The 25054-nt window shown below is 43.5% G+C and overlaps 1 protein-coding gene across 6 annotated transcripts in view; it reads right to left on the minus strand.

Moving 5' to 3' along the window:
* Positions 1-24474, minus strand: part of WDTC1 (WD and tetratricopeptide repeats 1) — a 72436-nt gene extending 47962 nt beyond the window's left edge. The window contains exons 1-3 of one of the 6 annotated variants that reach the window (XM_033840143.2): positions 24455-24474; positions 5001-5148; positions 3542-3625 (exon numbers count right to left, since the gene is read on the minus strand). In XM_033840143.2, coding sequence (XP_033696034.1) covers positions 3542-3625; positions 5001-5048 — 132 coding nt within the window. In that variant the 5' untranslated portion in view covers positions 5049-5148; positions 24455-24474. Of the gene's footprint in view, positions 1-3541; positions 3626-5000; positions 5149-19342; positions 19476-23608; positions 24029-24454 lie in introns of those variants that run through there. The other 5 variants (XM_033840153.2, XM_033840137.2, XM_033840159.2 and 2 more) reach the window with 5 other exon arrangements.
* Positions 24475-25054: the final 580 nt, after the last annotated feature.

The following is a 25054-nucleotide window of genomic DNA, read 5'->3' on the forward strand; positions in this document are numbered from 1 at the left end:
AGGAAGGACCCTGAGTCAGAATGATTGGCCAGAGACAACCTGGAAACTAACCCAACACCATAAAACCTGAGACTGTGAGCCACGTGGCAGAGCAGTTCTCCTGGGTTCCCTTACCCTCCTGCTCTCCACCCAGGCACCCCTTCTCAATAAAGTCTCTTGCTTTGTCAGCATGTGTGTCTCCTTGGACAATTCATTCCTGAGTGTTAGATAAGACCCCAATCTCGGGCCCTGGAAAGGGGTCCCCCTTCCTGCAACAGTTTACCCTTTTTACTGCTTACATCCTATCTTTCCTTTCATCTAGGGGAAAAGTTTGTAATAACTGACTAAATAGATAAATAAATTTTCATCACCCTCTTTAAAAATTTTTTTATTTTTTTCCTGCACCGTGTGGCTTGTGGGATCTTAGTTTCCCGACCAGGGATCAAACCCAGGCCCATGCAGTGAAAGCGCTGAGTCTTAAACACTGGACTGCCAGGGAATTCTCTAAAAAAATTTTTTTAAATAGAGAGTTGTCTACTTGCTGTTGTACTCCTTCACCTCCAATTCACTTCTCAACCCCTCCAATTTAGTATCTATTCTCACCACTCCAATAAAACTGCTCTAGTCAAGACCACAGTCACTGTTTTGTCCTCACTTATTCAACCTTTCAGAAGCATTGAGTAGAACTGACCACTCCTTTCTTGAAATACTCTCCTTACACTCTCCTGGTTTTGTTTCCGTTCTACTTCACTGACTCTCTTTCGTGGTTAACTTTTTTTTATCTCCTTAGCTTGTAATCAATTTCTGAAAGCTGGAGTATCTCCAGAGCTAGGTCTTGGACCCTGTTCTCTAAGGCTCCATGGATCGCTGAAGTCTCCGGATTTCTCCCTATAGTCCAGAGCTCTCCCCTGATTAGGACCATCAACTGCCCACCTGACATCTCCACAAAGCTATCCAACAGGCTTTCAAACTTTACAGGTCCAACCCCGATTCTCTCACAAACCTATTTTTCTCCCAGTCTTCTTTCCATCTGCTCTCACTTCTCTAAGCCTCACAGGTGGCAAAGCTGGGATTTAAACTAGGTCTCTGTTGGGTCTTTGTTGCTGCACGCGGGCTTTCTCTAGTTGTGGCGAGTGGGGGTTACTCTTCATACTGGTGCGCGGGCTTCTCAATGCAGTGGCTTCTCTTATTGCAGAGCGTGGGCTCTACGTGCATGGGCTCAGTAGTTGTGGCTCGTGGGCTCTAAAACACAGGCTCAGTAGGTGTGGCACATGGGCTTAGATGCTCCACGGCATGTGGGATCTTCCTAGACCAGGGCTCCAACCTGGGTCCTGTGCATTGGTAGGCGGATTCTTAACCACTGCGCCACTAGGGAAGTCCAAACTAGGTCTTTGCTTTAACACCTAAACCTGTGGGCATTCCTTCATATTGTGCACTGTTACTATAGGTCCCAGCTAAGGTGGCCTTCAGCCAAGTGCAAATTCAGACAGTGCATCCACCTTAACATATTTTTGTATTTGAGTGCCAAATCTTTGGAAATAATAGCTAGAATCCTGTTTTGTGTTCACAGAGGTTTCCAAGTCTGTTGTGGACAAAGTTATAAAACCAGGAAGAGATAGTAGAGACAATATGGGTTGGGTGGAGGCACAGCTAAAAGGAGAAGACTGGCCTTCAACTGTCCACTCAGCATCCACCAGAGCAGGGTTTCTCAACCTCGGCGTTATTGGCATTGGGCGCTGCATAATTCTTTGTTGCACATTCTTTGTTGTACTATGACTGTAGAATGTTTAGCAGCATCCCTATACTCTATTCATTATATGCCAGTAGTACCCTTTCAGTTTTCATAGCCAAAACTGTTTGGACATTGCCAAATGTCCCCTTGGAGGTAAAACCTTGCATGCCCCACCTCCAACTGCACTAAAGGGATGTACTTTATGTTTCAAGGAAATATGGAAAGAAATTCAAAAAAAATAGAGTAAAGGATAAATAATACAATATATTTACAAAATCATGTTTTCAAAGACTTTTTAGAGGTATGGGGAAACAATAATGACATAAAAGTATAAAAGGGTTTAGCAAACTGTGTAAATGGTATGAGCTCCACTTTGCAGAAAAAAATTACATAAGCATGAAAAAACACTGGAAGACATAATAATAATTGTTATTTACTGAACTAGCTTATATGATCCAGGCATTGTATTAAGCACTTCAAAAATCATCTCATTTAATCATCACAACAATTCTCAGTTATTGATCCATTTTACAGATCAGGAAACTAAGGGTAACTTGAACAAGGCTATATAGCTGTAGAGAAGATAGGTGTTGAAACTAAATTTATTCAGCTCTAATGCCTATCTCTTAACTAGCATTCTGCTTCATAATACATGAAAGTAATATACCAAACATTAACAATGTTTATCTCTGGATGGTAGAATTAAAACTGATTTTGTTTTCTTCTCTATATTTTTCTGTCGATTCCATATTTTCTACTATAATATTTACTACTTATATAATCAGAAAAAAAATTTTAAGTGAAAGTTGTGAATACCACTTGGTAACATGGAGAAGAGGATTATTATAAAAAAGATACAAAATTCAATGTAAAGTATGATTACAATTATGTAAAAATATGCAAAAGATAAAAGGAAGTATATACATAGTCATTATACTAGGGAGGGGGGAATAACAAGTAATTTTTACTTATCTTTTCCATATTACTATTAATGTAATTATATTTTATAACGGATAAAAGTTTATAATGAAAAGAAAGCAATAACAATCATCTATAATTTCATTAACTCGAGATAACACTGTTAGTAGGCAGTGAATTTCTTTCTAGTCTTTTTCTAAGATCAACACAATTACTTACAAACATTAACGTGAAGGAACCAAAGAGAATTCTTATTCAACCTGCAGATGACACTTAGTTGGAGAGGACAGCTAAAAGTTGGATTCAAAACACAGTTCTGAGGAAGGAAAGGGAATGGAGCTAACATTGGGGAGTGTTTCTGTGTCAGACAGAAAAAGCTGAACATCTGGACTGTAGGCCTGACTCCCCCTGGATTGGACAGGACAACATTGGACAAGGTGCTTGGTTTTTCTAAACCTTTTTTTAAATACCTATTTCCTATATACCACCCACAGCATTTCTTTGAAGCTAAAATGCAAGTGTGTGTGTATGTGTGTGTGTGTGTGTGTGTGTGCGCGTGCGTGTGTGTGTGTGTGTGTGTGAAAACACTTTGTAAACTCTAAATTCCTATACAAAGGTAAGAATCTTTACTGTCCAAGCCAATAGTAAAAACAGTGGTATGAAATTCAATAGTCTTTTTCCAAGCACAAAGGAAATAATATGGCGATAAAACAATTTCTGTGTGACCATGTCAATCACTAATCTTGATTCAGATTTATGTGCCTAATAAAACCGCTGTAAAGGAGAAGTAACCTTCAGGTATGACCTGCAGAGAAAAACTGTTTATGCCTTGAATAGTGCAAAGAGGATTCTCTGCAGGCAGAGAATGGAGAGCCAGTCATCTGCATCTAGGGTGCAAATTGGATCTCTTACCTGCAGCTCTGCTTCCAGGCCCAGCCGTCTGATAAAGGGGTCAGTGACATGGTAGCGCCGCTCAAAGCTCAGGGCACCCCGCTCCTGGGGAAGAGAAACAAACTCATAGATTCATTGATTCGATTTAACATGATTTACTATGTTCCTATTACATATGCAGCATTGTGCTGGGCCCCACAGGAGCTAGAAAAGAGAACAAGAAATTGGCCTGCAGGAGTTTACAATATACTTGGGCAGGGATTAGAGAATAATATCGATAGAAGAGAGGATATAATTAAGCACTAAGTTGTAATTGTTGGGTTACCAAAAAAAAAAAAAATTGAAACAACAAATAGGGAATGTTTCCATACTTAGGTTAGAGAAGGTGGGCATCATCTTTAGGACACATATTGTGGGGTATATATAAAGGAGAAAAATAACTTGAGTGGTCCCTCCAATTCTATGATTCTGTGCCTCTAGGAATTGGTCCTTGCCCTTGGGGCCACGCAGTCTAATGAAATCACACACAAACCCCCCCACAAATGGACAAAGCTGCAAAAGGATTCAGGGATGCAGGGGAAAATATACAAAACACAGACTAACGTGCATAGGCATAAGTGTCACCAATCCTTCTGGATGGTGACCACAGCTTATGCGCATGCCACTTAATTTTTAAAAGATTTTTGGCGCTTAACCTTTACAAAGAACTTTCTCAGGTTCTTTCGGATTTCATTCTCAAGATAAGCCTGCAGGCAGACAGACATTATTATCATTTAACAACAGAAAACTGAGGCACAGAAAGGCAAAGTCACTAAAGTCTTATAGGTAGTTAATTAGGGCAGTGGTGAGATTAAGCCCCTGACCCCAGCCTGGGCTTCTTACTTCAAAAGCACATCTTGTCTTGGTTGAATCTCCTCCATTAAACCCCCATGCTCCTTTACTGAGGGCTTCCCTGACAAAGCCTGGGCTACCTCGCTAAATGAGCTTGACTGCCCAGTCATCTATTCATCTCACAGTATTGGAGTGTCTTCCAGGTACAAACTGCAGAGAAAAGGTGCAGGCTTTGGTATAGGAGACCCTCGAAGAAGAGAAGAAAGAGTCTAAGCTAAACTGGGATTAAGACTCCCCCAGGTTCTGTTATATGTACAGCTGAGTAGCCAGAGCAACGTGAAGAAGCTCTATTTCCTTCTGCTGCACACCCCGCCTCCTCCACAGGTGTGCACATACGTGCTCCCCTCCTCCACCAGACTCCATCAATCTCAGCAGCCCAGGTACAAGTGCTTGGATAGAGGAGTCTCCATGATTCCATGTTCTTGGATAAAAGAAGACCAGAGTCAAGAGACCTTGGTTCTAGGCCTGTGTCTGCCATTAATTAGTTAATGGCAAGTCACAGACTCTAGTCCTCAGTTTATTCAGCTATAACATGAATCTGTGGGGAAAAAGGACCTCATGCTCTGGTTCATAGGTCTGGGTTGCTTACCTTTATCTGCCTACAGATGAGGTCTCTAGTTATGTTGACTTTTGCCATCTTCTCTTAATGGATTCAACAGAAGGAAGCTATAGAAGGATCTTCAGGACCCTTGAGCATTCCAGCCAAGCCCAGGTCCACAAGACACACATTTAATTACCTGGGGGAAAAAAAATAATCAAACCTTGGAGGATGGAGTAAGGTGGCTTCAGGGCCCTGATTCCACCCCTAAAATAGCCCACCAGCCCACCCAGTAAACTGGCTATTGCCCGTGATTTATGACATGGTGTGCTGGCCCTGCTCCATAGTGTTGAAGAACCTCTGGAGGGTGAAGGGGGTTGGGGGGTGGAGAGACAAAGATTCACAGCCACAGGAAGTACTGGAACAAACACTGAAGGAGCCAGTCATGTGTGCTTCTCTAGAAAATGGGTGTGTGTGTGTGGATATGAGTATGAAGGAAGATGGAAGCACATCCCAAAGTAAGAACAAGGCATACAGCAAGAAAGATGTCAAGTTTCACTTGCTCAGTATGCATCTGTGGCAACCAGTCTGAAACTTTTAATTATGCTTCAAAATCCTTGACCTTCAGCCTGGCCCTCCCCAAAGCCAAATCAGTATCACAAACAGAACATTCAACCCTCTAACAGATTCACAGCATCAAAGAGCAGACAGGAAATGTAATGGTGACCATGTCCAACATAAAGAAATCCTTCTTCAATACCCTGATATGTAGGCTTTCAGACTCCGAACTTCTTAAGCAAACTATTCCTTTATTACACAACTCTGTTAGAAAGACCTAGTCATCTCATTTCTGATAATTTGCCATAAGAAAGCACAAAATAGGAGAAATAAAAAAGTTCCATACTGAAACATATTCATCATCGAGTTTGTAAAAGCAATAAAATTAAACCACCCAAGTTTCCAATGATAGAGGAATGGCTAAATAATGTATAGTCATATGATATTATGTAGCATTAGAAATGCTACTTATGAAGGAAAAATGCTTACATCATGTCAAATGTTTATATTTTGCTTTTGCAGTAAACACTATTGTCACAGCTATGTTTAAAAAAGGAAATATAAAAAATAACAATTGCCATCTTTGGATAATAAATAGTATGACTGATTTTTTCCTTCTACTTTTTGATGTTTTCAAATTTTTTCTATAAAAGCACATTAATTTTATTTTACAATCAGAAAAAAAAACCACTAGAGAAAAAAATAAACCACTGTTTTTGGGGTTGTTTTTTGAACATCTTTATTGGAGTATAATTGCTTTACAATGGTGTGTTAGTTTCTGCTTTATAACAAAGTGAATCAGTTATACATATACATATATCCCCATATCTCTTCCCTCTTCCGTCTCCCTCCCTCCCACCCTCCCTATCCCTCTAGGTGGTCACAAAGCACCGCTGATTTCCCTGTACTATGCGGCTGCTTCCCACTAGCTATCTATTTTACATTTTAAACCACTATGTTTTAAAAGAAAGTTCTGCCTCCTGTTATGTCCACCTTTTGGTCCTGTTTCTATCTCTGAAGTCACACAGGAGGTCTAGTCTTCCTTCTCCATGATGGCCCTCTAATGATGGCTCGTAAGGCTCATCAGGCCTCTCTGCTAACCCTCCCAAGTCAATAGGACCTCCCGAGGCCACTTCTGGACCTCCTGGCCCTGGCTTTCCTCCAACTGGCCTCCTGCAGATTCCTAGCTCACCCTCCGAAAACCAAACCTTCTCCACCTGAGCTGTGAGCAGACTCCTTCCTTTCCTTTTGGCATTTAACCACAAAAGGAGACTCTATTTATAAACACTATGTTATTGCAGATTTTTTTTTCCTTTAGTGCTAGGCACACAGTGGGACTATAAAAAACTTGCTGCCTGATTAGATGTTCCCATTCAGCTTGAGTTCTTTGGTCTCTAGAAAATGGGTGTGTGTGTGAAGAACACAATAGACCATGGTCTATTGTGGGATTAAAAGCTCTTAAAAGGGCAAGAACCTTCCCTTACAGTGTGGAAGTCACCCAGCATTGCATCTTAGGGAGCATTAACAGGGATATATGGAAGTCACTGGCACTACTTAGGCTCACAAAACCTACAAGCACCAAGAACATCCAGGGATGCCATCTGAAAACTACAATTCCACAATAGCTTTTCCAGGGGCCCTTGGCCATCAAATTAAAATTATGAATTTGAACAAACTGACATAAATTAAGCGTTGGCCTGCAATTGTGTTTATGGCTCTGATTTGTGATATAATGGTCAAAGCCAAAACAATAACAGTAACTGCCCCACAATCACCAATAATATGGGGTGAGGCTTATTACAATGGAAAACACCAAAGTCAGTGAGTATATCTGATATAAAGTAAGACCAGTGGGCTTCCCTGGTGGTGCAGTGGTCGAGGGTTCGCCTGCTGATGCAGGGGACATGGGTTTGTGCCCTGGTCCGGGAAGATCCCACATGCCACGGAGTGGCTGGGCCCATGAGCCATGGCCGCTGAGCCTGCGCGTCCGGAGCCTGTGCTCCGCAACGGGAGAGGCCCCAACAGTGAGAGGCCTGTGTACCGCAAAAAAAAAAAAAAAAAAAAAGTAAGGCCAGTGATGTGGCCTTGGTCAAGTCTCTTAATCTCTCTAAGTAGGCCCTCATTCCTGTGACTCACAGGCACAGGAAGCATTGGTACAAACACTGAATGGGCCATGCATGCTTCACCAGAAAAAGGCTCATTTTTTACTCCCAACACCTTTTCCTTGGAAGATTACTGGGAAGGTCAAATAAAATAATGTAAGTATAAAGTTTTTTCTTTAATTTTATTTTGAAAAGAATATAAATACTTTTATCTGCTAAGAAATAGTAAGTTGCCAAATATTATGTACTTACTATGTACCAGGAATTGTGCTAAGTGCTTTATATTTATTCATTCATTAACTTATTCATTTAACAGGTGAACACAAGAAGCTTCTACTATATGCCAGGTACTATTCCGGGCCCAGGAGATACAGCAGTGAACAAAATAGGCAAGTTCCTTACTCTCATGGTACCTATATTCTAGCAGGAGGGGATAGATAACAAATAATAATACAAATAAAATAAGAAGATATCCAGTAGTGAAAAGAGCTATAATGAAAATAAAACAAGTTGATCAGAGAGTGATTGATGGGCTACTTTTAGACTTGAGGTCAAAGAAGATATAGTGTATTTTGGAGTTTTCTGGCTGCTCGGCATGTGAACTCCCTTCCTGTATTTTGGGAACTCCCCATCTAACGCGTCTGGCGGGAGGCAGAGCGCCCTCTCACTATGAAGTGAGAATGGTGGAGTCAAGATTCTCTTTCTGAGGTTCCCTTACACCTACAGTGTGCGCATATGGCCCAGGCTATGCCAACAGACACATGAGCCCCAGACTTTAATTGGGATCTGCTGTCAACGAATCGGAGGATCATGGAAAGTCCATGCTGGCAGGAAGAGGCGCTATAGCGGCCATTAAGGTCCAGTCAGCTGGTGGTGGCGTAAGCTGTGTCAGTGGCAGCAGTGACCTCATGGACTGGTTCCGTGAATGATTCTGGCTGTGGGTCCTGGATGCTAACCAGTTTCCCTTGTTCCAGCCCATTCTTCAAGCCTGCTCTGTGGCCTTCCCTGATATTTTGTGAGTTTCCCTAATATCCTTTCAAGAATCAGCTAGAATTGGTTTCTGTTGCTTACAACTACAAATCCTGCCTGATACAGAGGGGCCCTCTGAGAAGATGACATTTAAGCTGAACCGTGAATGACAAGAAATCGCAAAGAACTAGGGGGATACACTTCTGAGGAGAGAGACAACTAGTGCTAAGATTAGTCCAAAAAGCCTGTATGGTAGATGCTACTATCATTTTATAGATGAAGAAACAGAGTCATAGATGGGAGACAATTTTCACAATGTCACACAGCTAGTAAACTGGAGGTGGAGCTGGGACTCAAACCTAGAACTGTATGGATACTCTTAATTACTAAGTATATATGAATAAATTACTACCGTATGTAATTTCCTAGAGTAATGATCACTACGAGAATCCCCAAAAGAGCCAACTAATTTGTCACTACTCATTCATTATTTTTCTAAAAACATAAACTGAGTTTTTAGCAAGCACCAAGCACTGTGCTTGACACAAGGGAATAATGAGATGAAAGATATAGTACCTATACTAAGAAAGCAAAGAATCAAAGGCAAGGGACTTTAGGGAATTCCTTGGCAGTCCAGCGGTTAGGACTTGGCGCTTTCACTGCCGAGGGCACGGGTTCAATCCCTGGTGGGGGGACTAAGATCCCACAAGCCGCATGGCGAGGCCAAACAAAAAAGAAAAAAATAAAAAAACAAAGGCAAGGGACTTTAGCTAATATTGGTGTGTGGCTTGGAAATACTAAAAGGAACAAGGGAGGTAAAAGCAGAGAAACCAGGCAAGCAAAAACCACTACAATTCAAGTAAATGATAAAATGGAAACTGGGATTTAAAACAATATCAGACTGGTAGGCAGAGGTTTAAAACCCAAAATGTCAAATTTAACACAACTACTGCTCAGTTGGTATTTTGGTAAACATTTTCATTCCCATCCTGAGAAGAAATGATAGCACACTGGCAGATAGCTCATTCTGGAGCACAGCCCACCCTCTCCTCTCTTAAGGGCAACAGTGCCTTTCCACAAACTTTTAGAGGCGGACAAGCATAACTGGAAACACTTCTAAGCAGAGATTATATAAAGGCTCACCTCAGGAGAGAAATACGCTCAAATATACAGGGGGCATAACTAGTTTCATACTTCAGTCCAAAGTCTCTCAAATACAAATGATCAGAGCAATAAATTAAAGTTATTTGAATATTAGGAGATTTAATCATGGTCAAAAAGAATTTTTTTTTTTTGTGGTACTTGGGCCTCTTACCGTTGTGGCCTCTCCCTCTGCGGAGCAGAGGCTGTGGACGCGCAGGCTCAGTGGCCATGGCCCACGGGCCCAGCCGCTCCGCGGCATGTGGGATCCTCCCGGACCGGGGCACGAACCCATGTCCCCTGCATCGGCAGGCGGACTCTCAACCACTGCGCCACCAGGGAAGCCCCATGGTCAAATTTTAAAAGCATTATTTTAAGGAAGGTTAGGAAATAGTCAATTCTATAAAGAACTCATAAATATGAAATGATACGAATGAAAGACTGGAATTGGCAAAAGGAAGTTATATATATTATATATGATTAAACTCTAGAAAAGACTACATCAAGGGGATTTCTATCTCTGGTGCAGTATGCAAATTACATAATGCTCAGTTCTGCTGAGGGGCAAAAAGACGGAAATAAGTGACTTCAAGAATCCATAAGGTGGGGACTTCCCCGGTGGTCCAGTGGCCAAGACTCTGTGCTCCCAATGCGGAGGGCCCAGGTTCAATCCCTGGTCAGGGAACTGGATCCCACATGCCGCAACTGAAAGTTCGCATGCCACAAGGAAGAGTTCGCATGCCTCAACTAAGACCTGATGCAGCCAAATTAAAAAAAAAAAAAAAAAAAAAGGAATCCCTAAGGTAAAAATTTCAATGCCTGTTTTGCCAGGCACTACGCTAAACTTTGAAACTACAGCAAAGAACAAGCCGAACACAGACCCGTCTCTTCAAGAGCACACAATATAGTTGTCATTAATTGTATATCAATGGCACCAAGGCTACTGTAATCAGAGCTCCAAAGAGGGACTGAAAAAGGCTAATTTAACCAAACGACCAAAATGAATAGCTAGGACAGTAAATTCAGAAGGAACAACATGGAATACTAAATTAAATTTTATTTATACTCATTTATTCACACATCTTAGAAGAGAGCACAAAAATGACAGTAGGGGAAACAAACTAAACATATAACAGTAGAGCTAGACAGACAACTGGGAAATCAATAATGAAGAATAAGGACTTTAACAGACCACAAGCAACTTTTTTTTTGGCTGAGTCACATGGCTTGCGGGATCTTAGTTTCCCAACCAGGAATTGAACCCTGGCCACCACAGTGAAAGTGCCGAGTCCTAACCACTGGAGCACCAGGGAATTCCCAGACAACAAGCAACTTTTAATGTATCTTCTTCATCCTAAGCATAGCACAGTTAATGAATAAACCCTGATTTTCACACTTAAAGCTCTAATAACACTGAGGGCTAATTTGTTGGCAGAACGTGAAAGCTCAATAAAGACTTCCTCTAGCTAGAATACAAAGGTTTAGGAATGGCATTTACTTGTAATTCAGGATATTGCAGGCAAACTCTAGCTGATATTAAATGGAAAAGAGGAAGAAGGAAGCCAGCTTCTAGGAGTCAGGAATACGAGAAATATAAAAATACCTAAGGCACAAAGGAAAAGATATGATTTAATGTTTTGCAGAGCACAGGCTCCGGACGCGCAGGCTCAGCGGCCATGGCTCACGGGCCCGGCCGCTCCGCGGCATGTGGGATCTTCCCGGACCGGGCCATGAACCCGTGCCCCCTGCATCGGCAGGCGCACTCTCAACCACTGCGCCACCAGGGAAGCCCTGATTTAATGTTATAAAGAAAATATGAGCTGCTATGCAGATGTTACACCTTCTAAAAGGTATTCTATTCCCAGAGCTCTAAAATGCCTAGAACTTAACACCATCCCTTCCACAAACTTTTTTTTTTTAACATCTTTATTGGAGTATAATTGCTTTACAATGGTGTGTTAGTTTCTGCTTTATAACAAAGTGAATCAGTTATACATATGTTCCCATATCTCTTCCCTCTTGCGTCTCCCTCCCTCCCACCCTCCCTATCCCACCCCTCCAGGCGGTCACAAAGCACCGAGCTGATCTCCCTGTGCTATGCGGCTACCTCCCACGAGCTATCTATTTTAGTTGTGTATATATGTCCATGCCACTCTCTCACTTTGTCACAGCTCCCCCTTCCCCCTCCCCATATCCTCAAGTCCATTCTCTAGTAGGTCTGTGTCTTTATTCCCATCTTGCCGCTAGGTTCTTCATGACCATTTTTTTTCTTTCTTTCTTAGATTCCATATATATGTGTTAGCATACAGTAGTTTTTCTCTTTCTGACTTACTTCACTCTGTATGACAGACTCTAGGTCCATCCATCTCACTACAAATAACTCAATTTCATTTCTTTTTATGGCTGAGTAATATTCCATTGTATATATGTGCCACATCTTCTTTATCCATTCATCTGTTGATGGACACTTAGGTTGCTTCCATGTCCTGGCTACTGTAAACAGAGCTGCAATGAACATTTTGGTACACGACTCTTTGAATTATGGTTTTCTCAGGGCATATGCCCAGTAATGGGATTGCTGGGTCGTATGGTAGTTCTATTTTTAGTTTTTTAAGGAACCTCCATACTGTTCTCCATTCAATTTACATTCCCACCAACAGTGCAAGAATGTTCCCTTTTCTCCACACCCTCTTCAGCATTTATTGTTTCTAGATTTTTTTATGATGGCCATTCTGACCGGTGTGAGATGATATCTCATTGTAGTTTTAATTTGCATTTCTCTAATGATTAACCAAAAACTTAGGCTACTGGGAAACTTTCTTCAATGGGCACATCTTTGTATAGTTACAAAGGAAGCTAATAAAATTCAACTAACAGTTAAATGTGGAGGAGTTAATCTCGCACTTCAAAATGAAAAGGGTACCAGTAATATAAGAGCCTAAGGTTACCAAACCCTAGAAGAAAGTACATCTGGAGAAGATTACTCATCTGGAACCAAGGATTGAATTGGTAATATCCAAACAAACATGAGGAACCACCCATTTCAGGTGTGCCATAGTCCTTGTTTAGGCTCTGGTTAGCGCAGCAGAAAGAGAAGCAGACTTGAAATACTTAGGCACCTGGGCCTGAATTTCAGCCCCGTAGTTGTGCAAGTTACTTAATGTTTCTGAGTTTCAATTTCCTCATTTGTAAAATAGGGATACTAACCTACTTCAATGGATCTTTGTGAGGAATAAATGATGAAATATATATGAAGGTACAAAATATATACCTGGATCGTGGTAGGTGCTTAATAGACTTCCACCAAACCTGAATTCTACTAAGACCTGATAACTCCTGTTATCTATACTCACTGGCATGGTTACAACATTTCTTCCATATTTCATTCCCTACCAGAGAAACAAAGCTGACACTGAGGATTCCACTGCAGATGGTGGGGCACAGAGAATAGGATGTCTTTATTACCTCTGCTAGCTTTGAAATGAAAGGTCAGGAGGAAAAAAAAGTGACTTTGTTAAAAACAAAGAAACTCGGGCGTCCCTGGTGGCGCAGTGGTTGAGAGTCCGCCTGCCGATGCAGGGCACACGGGTTCGTACCCCCGTCTGGGAAGATCCCACATGCCACGGAGCGGATGGGCCCGTGAGCTGTGGCCGCTGAGCCTGCGCGTCCAGAGCCTGTGCTCCGCAACGGGAGAGGCCACAACAGTGAGAGGCCCGCGTACCAGTAAAAAAAACAAAACAAAACAAAGAAACTCCATAAGAAAACGTGTACAAGAATGCACATAGTAACATTATTCACAATAGGTAACACGTAGAAACCACCGAAATGTCCATCAACTGATCAATGGATAAACAAAAGGTGGTTTATCCATACAATCGAAAGTTATTTGGCCAGAAAAAGGAATGAAGTACTGAGACATGTCTACAACATGGATGAAACTTGAAGACATTATGCTAAGTGAAAGAAGCCCACATATCATATAAGTCCATTTATATAAAAAGTCCAGAATAGGCAAATCTATAGAAATAGAAAGTACATTTGTGATTTCTTGGGGCTGGAGGGGACAGGAGGTAGAGGGGTGATAACTAAAGGATATGTTTCCTTTTTTTTTAATTGAATTGAAACTCACATAACATAAAATTAATCATTTAAAGTGTACAATTCAGTGGTATTTAGTACATTCACAATGTTGTGGGACCGCCCCCTCTAGCTAATTCCAAAACATTTCCATCAACCCCAAAGAAAACCTCATACCCATTAAGCAGTCATTCCCTATTCCCTCCTCCCCCCAGCACCTGGCAACTACTAATTTACTTTCTGTATCTATGGATTTATCTATTCTAGGTTTTTCATATAAATGGAATCCTACAATTTGTGGCCTTTTTGTGTCTGGCCTCTTTCACGTATTATAATGTTTTGAGGTTCATCCATGTTGCAGCACGTATCAGTACTTCGTTCCTTTTTATGGCTGAGTACTATTCCATTGCACTGTTATGCCACATTGTGTTTATCCCTTCATCCACTGTGAATAGTGCTGCTATAAACATTCATGTACAAGTCTCTGTTTGAGTACTTGTTTGCAATTCTTTGGGGTATATACCTAGGAGTGGAATTGCTGGGTCATATGGTAATTCTATGTTTAACTATCTGAGGAATCGCCAAACTGTTTTCCATAGTAGCTGCACCATTTTACAGTCTCACCAGCCAATGTATAAGGGTCCCACTTTCTCCACACCCTCACCAACACTTTTTTTTTTTTTTTAATTATAGCCATCTTCGTGGATGTGAAGTGGTATGTCACTGTGGTTTGGAGTTTCTTCTTGAGGTGATAAGTATGTTCTAAAATTGACTGTGGTGGTCGTTGCACATCTGTGAGTCTACTAAAAACCAATGAATTGTATACTTTAAATGCATGAATTATATGGCATATGGATTATATCCCAACAAAGTTATTATATAAGAGAAAAAAGGAGGGATTCCCTGGTGGCGCAGCGGTTGACAGCCTGCCTGCCGATGCAGGGGACACGGGTTCATGCCCCGTCCGGGAAGATCCCACATGCCACGGAGCGCCTGGGCCCGTGAGCCATGGCCGCTGAGCCTGCGCTTCCGGAGCCTGTGCTCCGCAACGGGAGAGGCCACAACAGTGAGACGCCCGCGTACAGAAAAAAAAAAAAAAGGAACTACTAATACAGGCAACAACATGGAAGAATCTCTTAGATTCTGAGCAACAGAAGCCAGACGTAAAGTACATACTGTATGATTCCATCTAGATGAAATTCTAAAACAGGCAAAGTATAGTTAAAAAAAATCAGAAATGTTGCCTGGGTGTGTGGAGATTGGCAAGAAAAGGACACCAGAGAACTTTCTAGAGTGATAGAAGGCTCTCTATATATTGATGGGAGTATGATTTCACGGATATTGGAGGTATGTTCACATGGGTATATCCATTTGTTAAAATTATACAATCAAGATTAGTGTGTTTTCATGTTTCTAAATTTCACCTAAAAAATAGAATGAGTGGGTGGAAAGCAGGGGAGGTATAGGTGAAACAAGAATGGCAGGATGGGGGGCTTCCCTGGTGGTGCAGTGGTTGAGAGTCCGCCTGCCGATTCAGGGGACACGGGTTTGTGCCCCGGTCCGGGAAGATCCCACATGCCGCGGAGTGGCTGGGCCCGTAAGCCAGGGCCACTGAGCCTGCGCATCCGGAGCCTGTGCTCCGCAAGGGAGAGGCCACAACAGTGAGAGGCCTGCGTACTGCAAAAAAAAAAAAGAATGGCAGGATGTTGACAGTTATTGAGATAGGATGATGAGTACATGGCGGTTTATTATACTCTTCTACTTTGTATACATTTGGAATTCTCTCTAATAAAGCCCTTTTAAAAATCTTTCTTTCTGGGAATTCCCTGGCCATCCAGTGGTTAGGACTCCACGCTTCTACTGCCGGGGCACCGGGTTCGATTCCTGGTTGGGGAACGAAGTTTCCACCAGCCTCATGATGCGGCAAAAAAACCCCAAAAAACCCACTTTTTTTCCTATTATAGAGTCATTCAAAACATGGAAGACTGCTTAATGAAATGGAAAAACCATTAATCATTTTAGTTTAAAAATTAGGTTTAAGACATATATATAGCCATCCCAGCCTTGGGGGAAAAAATACAAACCAAAAAATGTACATATGTAATGCTATAACAAGAAGGATATGCACCAAAATTGTTAGCCAGTGGTCATGTCTCTGGTAGGACAACAGGCGATATATTTTTCTTTCTGTTCCTGTGTATTTTCCAAGTATTCTACTGTTAACTTTTATTGTTTTGTGTTAATGTGGAAATAGTCATTAGAAACTAGCTTTGGATGGAAAGAAACTTGAGTTTGAATCTGGCTCTACCACACACTAGGTTGCGTTCTTGGGCAAAACTGTTTACCTTTTTTTTTTTTTGCGGTACGCGGGCCTCTCACTGTTGTGGCCTCTCCCGTTGCGGAGCACAGGCTCCGGATGCGCAGGCTCAGCGGCCATGGCTCACGGGCCCAGCCGCTCCGCTGCATGTGGGATCTTCCCGGACCGCGGAACGAACCCGTGTCCCCTGCATCGGCAGGCGGACTCTCAACCACTGCGCCACCAGGGAAGCCCCCAAAACGGTTTACTTTTAAGCTCCTGGGTTTTTTGTTTTATTTTTGTTTTTACCTGCTATATAGGTATATGTAATAATATCTATCTCACAGGGTTATTGGGAGCATTAATGAGGTAATGCATTGTAAAACACTTAGCACAATACCTGGCATGTGATAATTCAAGAAACACTGGCTGTTTTTTCAACTGTTACACAGAGATAATGATTGTACCTACCTCAGGGCTGTTGTGAGGATTACACGGGATAACTGGCACACTGTAAATACTAAGTGTGAGTGACAGTATTATTTTCAATAAGAAAAAATCGTTTAAGAAAAGCCTCCTCTCAAAAAGTTAAACTTAGAGTGACCATATGACCCAGAAATTTTACTCCTAGGTATCTACTCCAAGAGAAATGAAAACCTATGTCCACATGAAAACTTGTACATGAACACTCATAGCAGCATTGTTTATAATATCCCCAAAGTAGAAACAACCGAAATGTCCATCAATGGATAAATAAAATGTGGTATATCCATATATGGAATATTATTCTTCCATAAAAAGGAATGAAGTACTGATTCATCCATAACATGGATGAAACTTGAAAACATTGTGTTAAGGGAAAGAAGCCAGTCCCAAAAGGCCACATATTGTATGAATCCATTTATATGAAATGTCAAGAATAGAAAAAGCTATAGAGACAGAAAGTAGATTAGTGGTTGTCTAGTGTTGAGGGAGAAGATGGGACGATTGGGGGTAGGCAGTGATAGCTAAAGGGTATGGGTTTCTTTTGGGGGGTGATGAAAATGTTCCAGAATTAGATATTGGTGATGGTTGCACAACTTTGTGAATATATTAAAAAGCGCAGATTTGCACACATTAAGAGGGTAGGTTTTATGGTAAGTAAATTATATCTCAATTGTAAAGGAGGAAAAGTCCCAAAACACTTTCTTCTTTTCTCTACCTCAAAATGACAACTTATGAAAAGAAAATTTAGTTCTCACCCTTTCCTTCATCTGTCTCCTAACTTGAACAGTAGTTATTTATGTGGCTTCTCTTCCTTAAAAGACTAGAAGCATCCTGAGGGCCAGCTCTTTATCTGATTCACCTATTGATCCTCCTGGGTCCCCAAGGAGTGATGTGGGCTTAGCAGGTACCAATAAATACTTGCTGAATGAATAACAGCATGACTACCTTGCATACAAACAGTATTTTATACCTATCAGAATGCTTTTGTTCATGCTTTTCATTTGAACCTCACAACAATCTTGTGAGGAAGCTAGAAAGTTATTATCATCCCCATTTAACAAAGGAGAACTGAAGCACAATGCTATGTGGTACTGAGGAAGAAGCACTAAACCGGGATTAGGGTCTTGTGCTCCAGGCCAAGATCTGCCTCTAACTCTGGCTGTGTGACTCTGAGTATGACATTTCATTCCCTCAGCCTATTTACCCATCTGTAAAATGAGAGGTAGACTCTGAGATGAGCTGCAAAACCCGTTCCAATGCCCTTATCCCATAATTCTAAGGACACACTGCTAGGTAGCAGTAGAGTGGAGATGGAACCTAAGTCATCTGTATTCTCTTTCCTCTGGACTTGCTGCCTACCACTGCAGGGAGGTGCTCCCATTGAGTGACAGCTGACCCCCTTTCAACATTCTGAATTATGCAAAAGATGTATGCAAGTTTCCTTTCACTCTATTTGCGATGGTTTTCCTACTGAAGCAATCCTATAGGAAAAAAAAAAGCACTTCCAATGCATAAAGGTAATTGGAACTAGTATAATAAAATAAAAAGAGTTGGGCTGTGGAGTCCGACAGTCCTAAAGTTCAATCCAGTTCTGCCACCCACTTTCTGTGTGACAGCATTTCTAAACCTCAGTTTTCCAATCTATAAAACAGAGATGATGGGACTTCCCTGGTGGTCCAGTGGGTAAGACTCCATGCTGCCAATGCAGGGGGCCCAGGTTTGATCCCTGGTCGGGGAACTAGATCCCACATGTATGCCTCAACTAAGAGTCTGCATGCCAGAACTAAAGATCCCGCATGCCTCAACTAAACATGCTGCAACGAAGATCTCGCACGCCACAACTAAGACCTGGAGCAGCCAAAAATAAATAAATAAATAAATTAATTAAAAGAAAAACAGGGATTGGGCTTCCCTGGTGGCGCAGTGGTTGAGAGTCCACCTGCCGATGCAGGGGACACGGGTTCGTGCCCCGGTCCAGGAAAATCCCACATGCCGTGGAGCGGCTGGGCCCCTGAGCCATGGCCGCTGAGCCTGCGCATCCGGAGCCTGTGCTCCGCAACGGGAGAGGCCACAACAGTGAGAGGCCCTTGTACTGAAAAAAAAAACCAACCAGGGATGATAAAGCCTACCTTCACAGACTGATGAGGAATGGAAGAGCCACATATGTAAAATGCCTGACACTGAGCATAGTAAATAATATTTATTGAACATTCTAAACATTTTACAAGTGTTATCTGACAGACTCCTCGTAACAGCCCTGTGAGACAGGTACTACTATTATCCTCATTTTATAGATAAAGGATCTGAGGCATGGAGAAGTTAACTTGCCCAAAGTTACAGTAATTAAATGAAGAGTCAAACTAGATAGCTTAACTCCAGGACCCAGGCTGTTGGCCACTAAAAAAGAGTTACTACTATTATCTTTAATCAGACCACATCCAAGCAGTCTTCCCCAATAGAAACTTTGTCTCTTACCGTTTCTTAGGGTTAGGCTAAGGAATCAAAATCACCTTGACTCTGCTGGTCTTAAACACAAATTTAAAGATTGCATTTCAGGGTCATGGACTAAGTTGGCACAAGGACATCATCTGAGAAAGGTGTGGATGGTAGGACAAGCCCATCGGCAAAGCATCTTCAGAAAAGTTCTCTGCCATCTTTGAGGCTCCTGGCTTAAATGATTCCATATGGGGCTGACTGAAGCTTTCTCTGTGGAAGGCCATCCTAAGAAATGCTTCACTTGTGGGAGGCTCTGGATGAAAACTCACCTGGATGTCTTCTCTGCCTGTATGGTTCTGTATCGCGATTTGAGTTTTGTGAAAAATTTTCCTGATGTTTTCAGAGCTTTGCTTTTCAGTGATCATAGATAATTTATCTGCCTTCTCCTAGGGCCACAATTACCTTAAGGTAATGGAAGGGAACAGAAAGAGAAATGGAAGCATATTCCGATAATGCCAGCCTTTCTCATTGTATTCAAGAGCATCCACAGTCTTGCATTTTGCCTTTAACTTGCATCTTTCCAAATCCTGCCACAACTCAAAGTACCTTTTCACAGGGGAGCCTTTTAAGTTTTGCCCCCTAACTTTACTCCTAGCAGAAAGGTCAAGGAAAACTAAGCCAGTCAATTTGGAAATGCTTCCTTTCTGATTCATTTGCAGCTGTGTTACATCCAGATGTCTGACTCAAGAGGGAACCAGGTAAGCCACTGGCACCCAAACACTCAGGCCTCAACTGATGAAGCTCCCTGACCAGAAAAGCCTGCCTCCCATTCTGATAAAGGCTCTCTAAAAGGTTCAGGAATAAGCACAGTTTTATGCTTTCTGAAAACAGAATCTGGGGGTTATGAACAAGGACAAAACTTTACCAAGGTCCTGACCCTAACACTGTCTCTAGACAGCTTGTAGATAGCTACCTGGGCAAGGACTGATCCTGCTCTGCTCCCTTCCCCAAGAAAATGGGGTTAATACCTCCCCAGATGGCTACAGGGAGGATTAAGGGTTATTATTCTTGGCATCCCGCTCTGTCACAGCTCTAGCAGTTGTGACCTTGTTCACCCTAAAATAAGACATTAAATATAAAAATGCAAACAGTGATCCCTGAATCTGATTCTACAATAGGGTGAGAATTTTCTTTCCACACAGCTTCTGACACTGCCTCCAATACTCCAACCTGTTGGCTGAATACTCCTCTTATTCAGGCCTCAAGTTTTTAAGGTATTAGTTACTAATGCCACAAAGCCCTTTGTGGAGTCAGCAGCTGTTACTAATAGCACCAAGAATGAACCCCAGGACTCTCAGGGTTTCAGTCAGGCCTGAATTCAACCTGAAGAAACCAAAGTGGCAGCCCTTTACCCCCAAACCCAGGCTCTTGGGGGCAAAAGATGAGATCTAGTGAAAAGCATGTATTACATCATTTAGTCCTTATATACCCACTGTAATGTAGGTGCTCATTTCACATATGACGAAAGTATAGCTCAGAGAGAACATGTGCTTTACTCTAGGTTACACAGCTAAGAAGGTGCAGACATAGGTTCAAATATCAGCCCTACTACTACTAGCTGTGTAACCTCCAGCATATTTTTCAACTTTCTGGACCCTCAGTTTCCTCATCTGTAAAGTGGAAATAGTGATAATACTTACCTCAGGGGACTTCTGAAGATTAAATGAAATATTGTAGGAAAAGTGTTCAGCAAGTGCCAGGCACAAAGTAAGTATTCAATACGTATTAGATTTTTACAGATCAAAATGACAGGAATTTGATATAATAACAGAGTTTAAAATACTGAAAAAAAAACTCAGTCCAATTTAACTACATAAGTATGAACTACTCTACCATATCCTTGATAAGAAGTGGCAAAGCCTCTGCTTGAATACCTCCAATGATGGGTAACTCACTCCCCCACAAGGCAGCCCATTGTGTTTTTAGAAAGCCAAATTCTCTCCTGTCAAGCCAACATCTACCCTCTTGGAATTTCCATCCTTTGATCCTAGTGCTGCCTTGCAGAATCACACAGAGAAAGTCCAGTTCCTTTCCCAAAGACAGTTCTTCAAGTATGTGTTCCCCCAGGCTCTTAGTTTTGGTCCTTTCAGCCCTTGCTCAAGTGTCACAGTCCCTGAGGAGACAGACCTGGGTCTGAATTCTGATCCTTTCACTTACTAGCTGTGTGACCTTAAGCAAGTTATTTTACCTCTCTGAACCTGTGTCTTCATATGTATAATAGGAAAAACTTTCACTTCACACGGTAGTCATGAAGGTTAAATTAGGTAAAGTAAGAACACTACCTAGCACAGAGCGTGACATATACCAGGCCCTCAATAAATGTCAGTCACTTTTTAGGATGTATTCCAGTTAGTAAATATCCCTCAAAGTAAATTAGCCAGAATTAAACGTAACACCAAGGGACTGGTTTCTGATGGCAATTGTCAGGGCTTGGGTTTTTGAAGAGCTTATTAGACAGCTGAGAAGAAAGCACAGCCTAAGAATTATATGGGTTTGGCAGCCCAAAGATGCAGTGGAGAATCTGGAAAGGTGAGGATAAAAGAAGAAAGGAAACAGAATGGATCATTAAACCAGTGGCCCAAATGAAAAGGTTAAGTATCACCACATTACACGTTGTCTATGACTCCCTCTCTGAGACCCAGGACTGCACACGTGGGCTATACGCCTTAATTCAAAAAGGAGAGAAGAAAAATAAAAATAATTGAAGAATAATTAAAGTCACACTTTTGGGTCTTCCCAGCAGTTGGCCCCTCAGGAGCCACAGATTTTAGCAGAGGGCTTCTTCAGTTGTATCCTTCCAGATTCTGAAGCCCACATGCGTGAAAATACCCTCCATAGGATGTCCCATGAGTTCTTACCAGCTAGAAAAACTGTCAGCTGTTTCACAACTTTAAAACACAAAACTGGCAAATCATCAATGTTAACACCATCACCACAATCACTACACATATTCTCTTTCCTTCAGTGACCCCAAGGGAAGGAGTCCCAGGCAGAAATATGAATTGTTGTTCAGTTACTCTTCAGAGTTGACCCAAAGCACTGCTTCTACAAAGTGGGATGTGACCTGAACGTAAGTGTCCCCAAAGAGGTTAAGAGGGAAGGACAGCTGGACTTCAGAATTAAGCAGCATGATCACAAACTATGGCAGAAAAGGTTGTTTCCCACCTGCCGATGAAATACAACAAACTGCAATGAAAAAATCCATTGTTAGTCTTAGACTCGGCCCAAAGGAGCCCTACTAATTACTCCTTGGCCTGTGATAGAGGATCTGGCTATCACTATGCTCAATAGCCAAGATTCAATTCAATCCCTTTAAAAATATAATTACAAAGAAGCAGCAGCCAGAATTCAAACCAAAAATATCCTTTAGTAGTTCCTTCAACTTAGTGAACACAGACTGGCCACTCAAGGAGGACTGCAATGTACAGAAAAGCTTAGTGAGGCCACGGGGCATACCTGTGCCCTAGGTGGGGATTTCATAATGCCTTTGAGTCAGGAAGTGACCTCAGAATAATAATCTTCTTCTCAAAACTGTTTCAGGCCTTATTAAAAGGGAAGACTTAACTGCCACTTTGCCCTGATCATCTATCCCATCTTTGGGAAGAATGGGGAAGCTACATCCACCCTACCATGCTTTTAAACTCACTAACTTGAGAGGAAAACTTTTTAAAGTTGCTTTACCACTACCTCAGGAAGTTAAAGAAAGTCATAGAAGGAAAGACCTTTGGAGGAAATAGTCAAATTAGGTTGTTAGACATTAGTCATAAATCCCGATGCCTCTTTTCTAGAGACCCTAGTAGTACACCTGCAGAAGAGAGAGCCAGAGGGCACTATGCGAATTCAACCTGGCTGGCAAGGGGGCGTCTCACTGCAGCTTTCAGCAACGAGAATTGGATCCTGCTGGGTCGCAGTCTCTCTCCTACTCCACACTTCCCATTTGCCCTTTGAAGTGGGTACTGAATAGCCAGTTCCCAAGTAAAGGCCCTTTGTACGGGCGCTACAGTCGCCTGGTGGAAACACCTCGGCAGAGTTCAGTTTGGTGCCAGGATGGGCCACTGAAGGCATCTGCGGCTGCCAGAAGCCTGGACTGGACACGGGGACGGACACACACACACACACAGATGGAAACTAAGAGAGAGCAGGTCAGGTCAACGTTGCCCTCCCGACACTTCCACCTGCCCCCTTCTTCCTGAGACCGGCGCCAGATCAGATGTCAAACAAAAACTCCGCAAAAAAGTCCCGTGATGGGACGACTTCCACCTCTCCCTCGGAAGAGCCTCCCCAAACTCCCAGAGCCTTCCCTCCACGTCCCTGCCAGCCCTCCGTCCCCACCCCGCCCCCGGCCCACTCTGCCCTCCGACCCGGCGAGGCCTGCCCCTTCTCGGGACACCCCGGAGCCCTCAGGCGGACGGGTCCAGGCCCCCGGGCCGGCAGGGCTGGGGCCGGCCCAGAGCTGGCGGCCCGTGTGCCGAGGCTGCCGGAGCCGGTCCTCGCCTCGGCGCCCGCGGAGAGCAGGGGGCGGCGGCTACCCGTACCTGTCAGGCCTCTTCCCAGGACCGGTGGCGGCGCAACTTCAGGAGCCCATGTCCGTCCGGGGGGCCCGGCCCCTCTCCCCGGAAGGGGGGCGCGGATCCCGGGGAGGGGGCTGGAGGGCCCGGGCAGCTCTAGCCCCTTCCCATGCTCCCTGCCTGGCGCCTGGCCGGGGCCGGACAGCGCCTCCGCCCGCCCCTGCGCACCGCCTCACACCCGCGCTCACACACACTCACACTCCCTCGCGCGCTCTCACACACGCACTCCCCTCCCTCCTCCTCCTCTGTTTATCTCCTCCAGCTGTCTGGGGACCCAGGAGAAGCCCAGCACCGCGCCTGCGCCACGCAGTCTCCGCCCCCGCCCCGCGCCTCACAGCCAGCGGCTACGCTACAGAGACAGCGCCCGGCCGTTTCCAGAATGGCGATCAGGGGCCCCTCCACCCCCCGCTCCTGGTCAACGTCTGCTGCCGGTGGCGCCTACTAACCTGCTAGTTGGGGAGCCCCGCATGGCCGCGGCCAATCCGCTTCGCTGCTCGCCAGACCGGCAGCCAGTGGGCGGGCGGAAAAGCCGGGCTAAGCCTGGAGCAACCTGGGAGTCGTAGTTTTTCTCCGTCGAAGAGCTCCCGCAGCGCGGGCTCACCCCGCCCAGTTGCCATTAGTTACCCGGACGCACCTTCCACCCTATGTGAGCGTAAAATGCTCCCTCCTGTCGCTTCTGGGACACTCCCCTCACCCATTGCCCCCAGAGCCCGACACAGTCTCCTAAGAGCCTCCTCAAGACTCCCTCAGAGCCCCTTAATTGGGGGACTCTTCAGGCTGGGGCCCCAGGGTCACCCCAGAGCCAAGTCTCACCTTACTTCTTCCTGCTCTGGGGGGCTGCTGAAGTGGTACATTCCTCACTCTTGGCTTCCCGGCCTGAAGGAAGAGCATAAAAGATAATCAGTCTACACCGGTGGCCTGGAGGGGAGCCAGCCACACACACACACTCTGGGAACACTCAGTTTGTTGGGAGAAAGTTCCATCTGAGACTGCTGGTCCCACCTCTGAAAAAGAGAGGCCGTTCCAGCCTTGTGCAGTCCCAAGTCTGATGCAGGAAACAATTCCTCTCTAAGGAAGTTCCCAAGGTCACAAGGGAGTTATCATGCCTAACTTCTGGAGGTAGAGACCAGGCCCCACCCATGAGGAGCCTTGAGTCAGAAAAGGAAGACATGGTCATCTTTTGAGAATGGAAACTTGTCGCTCACCCACAGGGTGTCATCCGTCAGATAATCATAATTTGCTTTTGTTGAGCGTGTACTTACTGTGTCAGCACTGTACTGAGTACAGTTCCTTAGATAGGTACTCTAATATTACTATGTCTATTTTTGCTGTAGAGGAAGCTGAGGCATAAAAGAGTTAAAAAGCAGCTTGCCCAGGGTCACATAGCTGATAAGGAACCAATTTGAGATTCAA

The sequence above is a fragment of the Tursiops truncatus genome, chromosome 1 (genome assembly GCF_011762595.2).
Source record: "Tursiops truncatus isolate mTurTru1 chromosome 1, mTurTru1.mat.Y, whole genome shotgun sequence".
NCBI lineage: Eukaryota > Metazoa > Chordata > Mammalia > Artiodactyla > Delphinidae > Tursiops > Tursiops truncatus.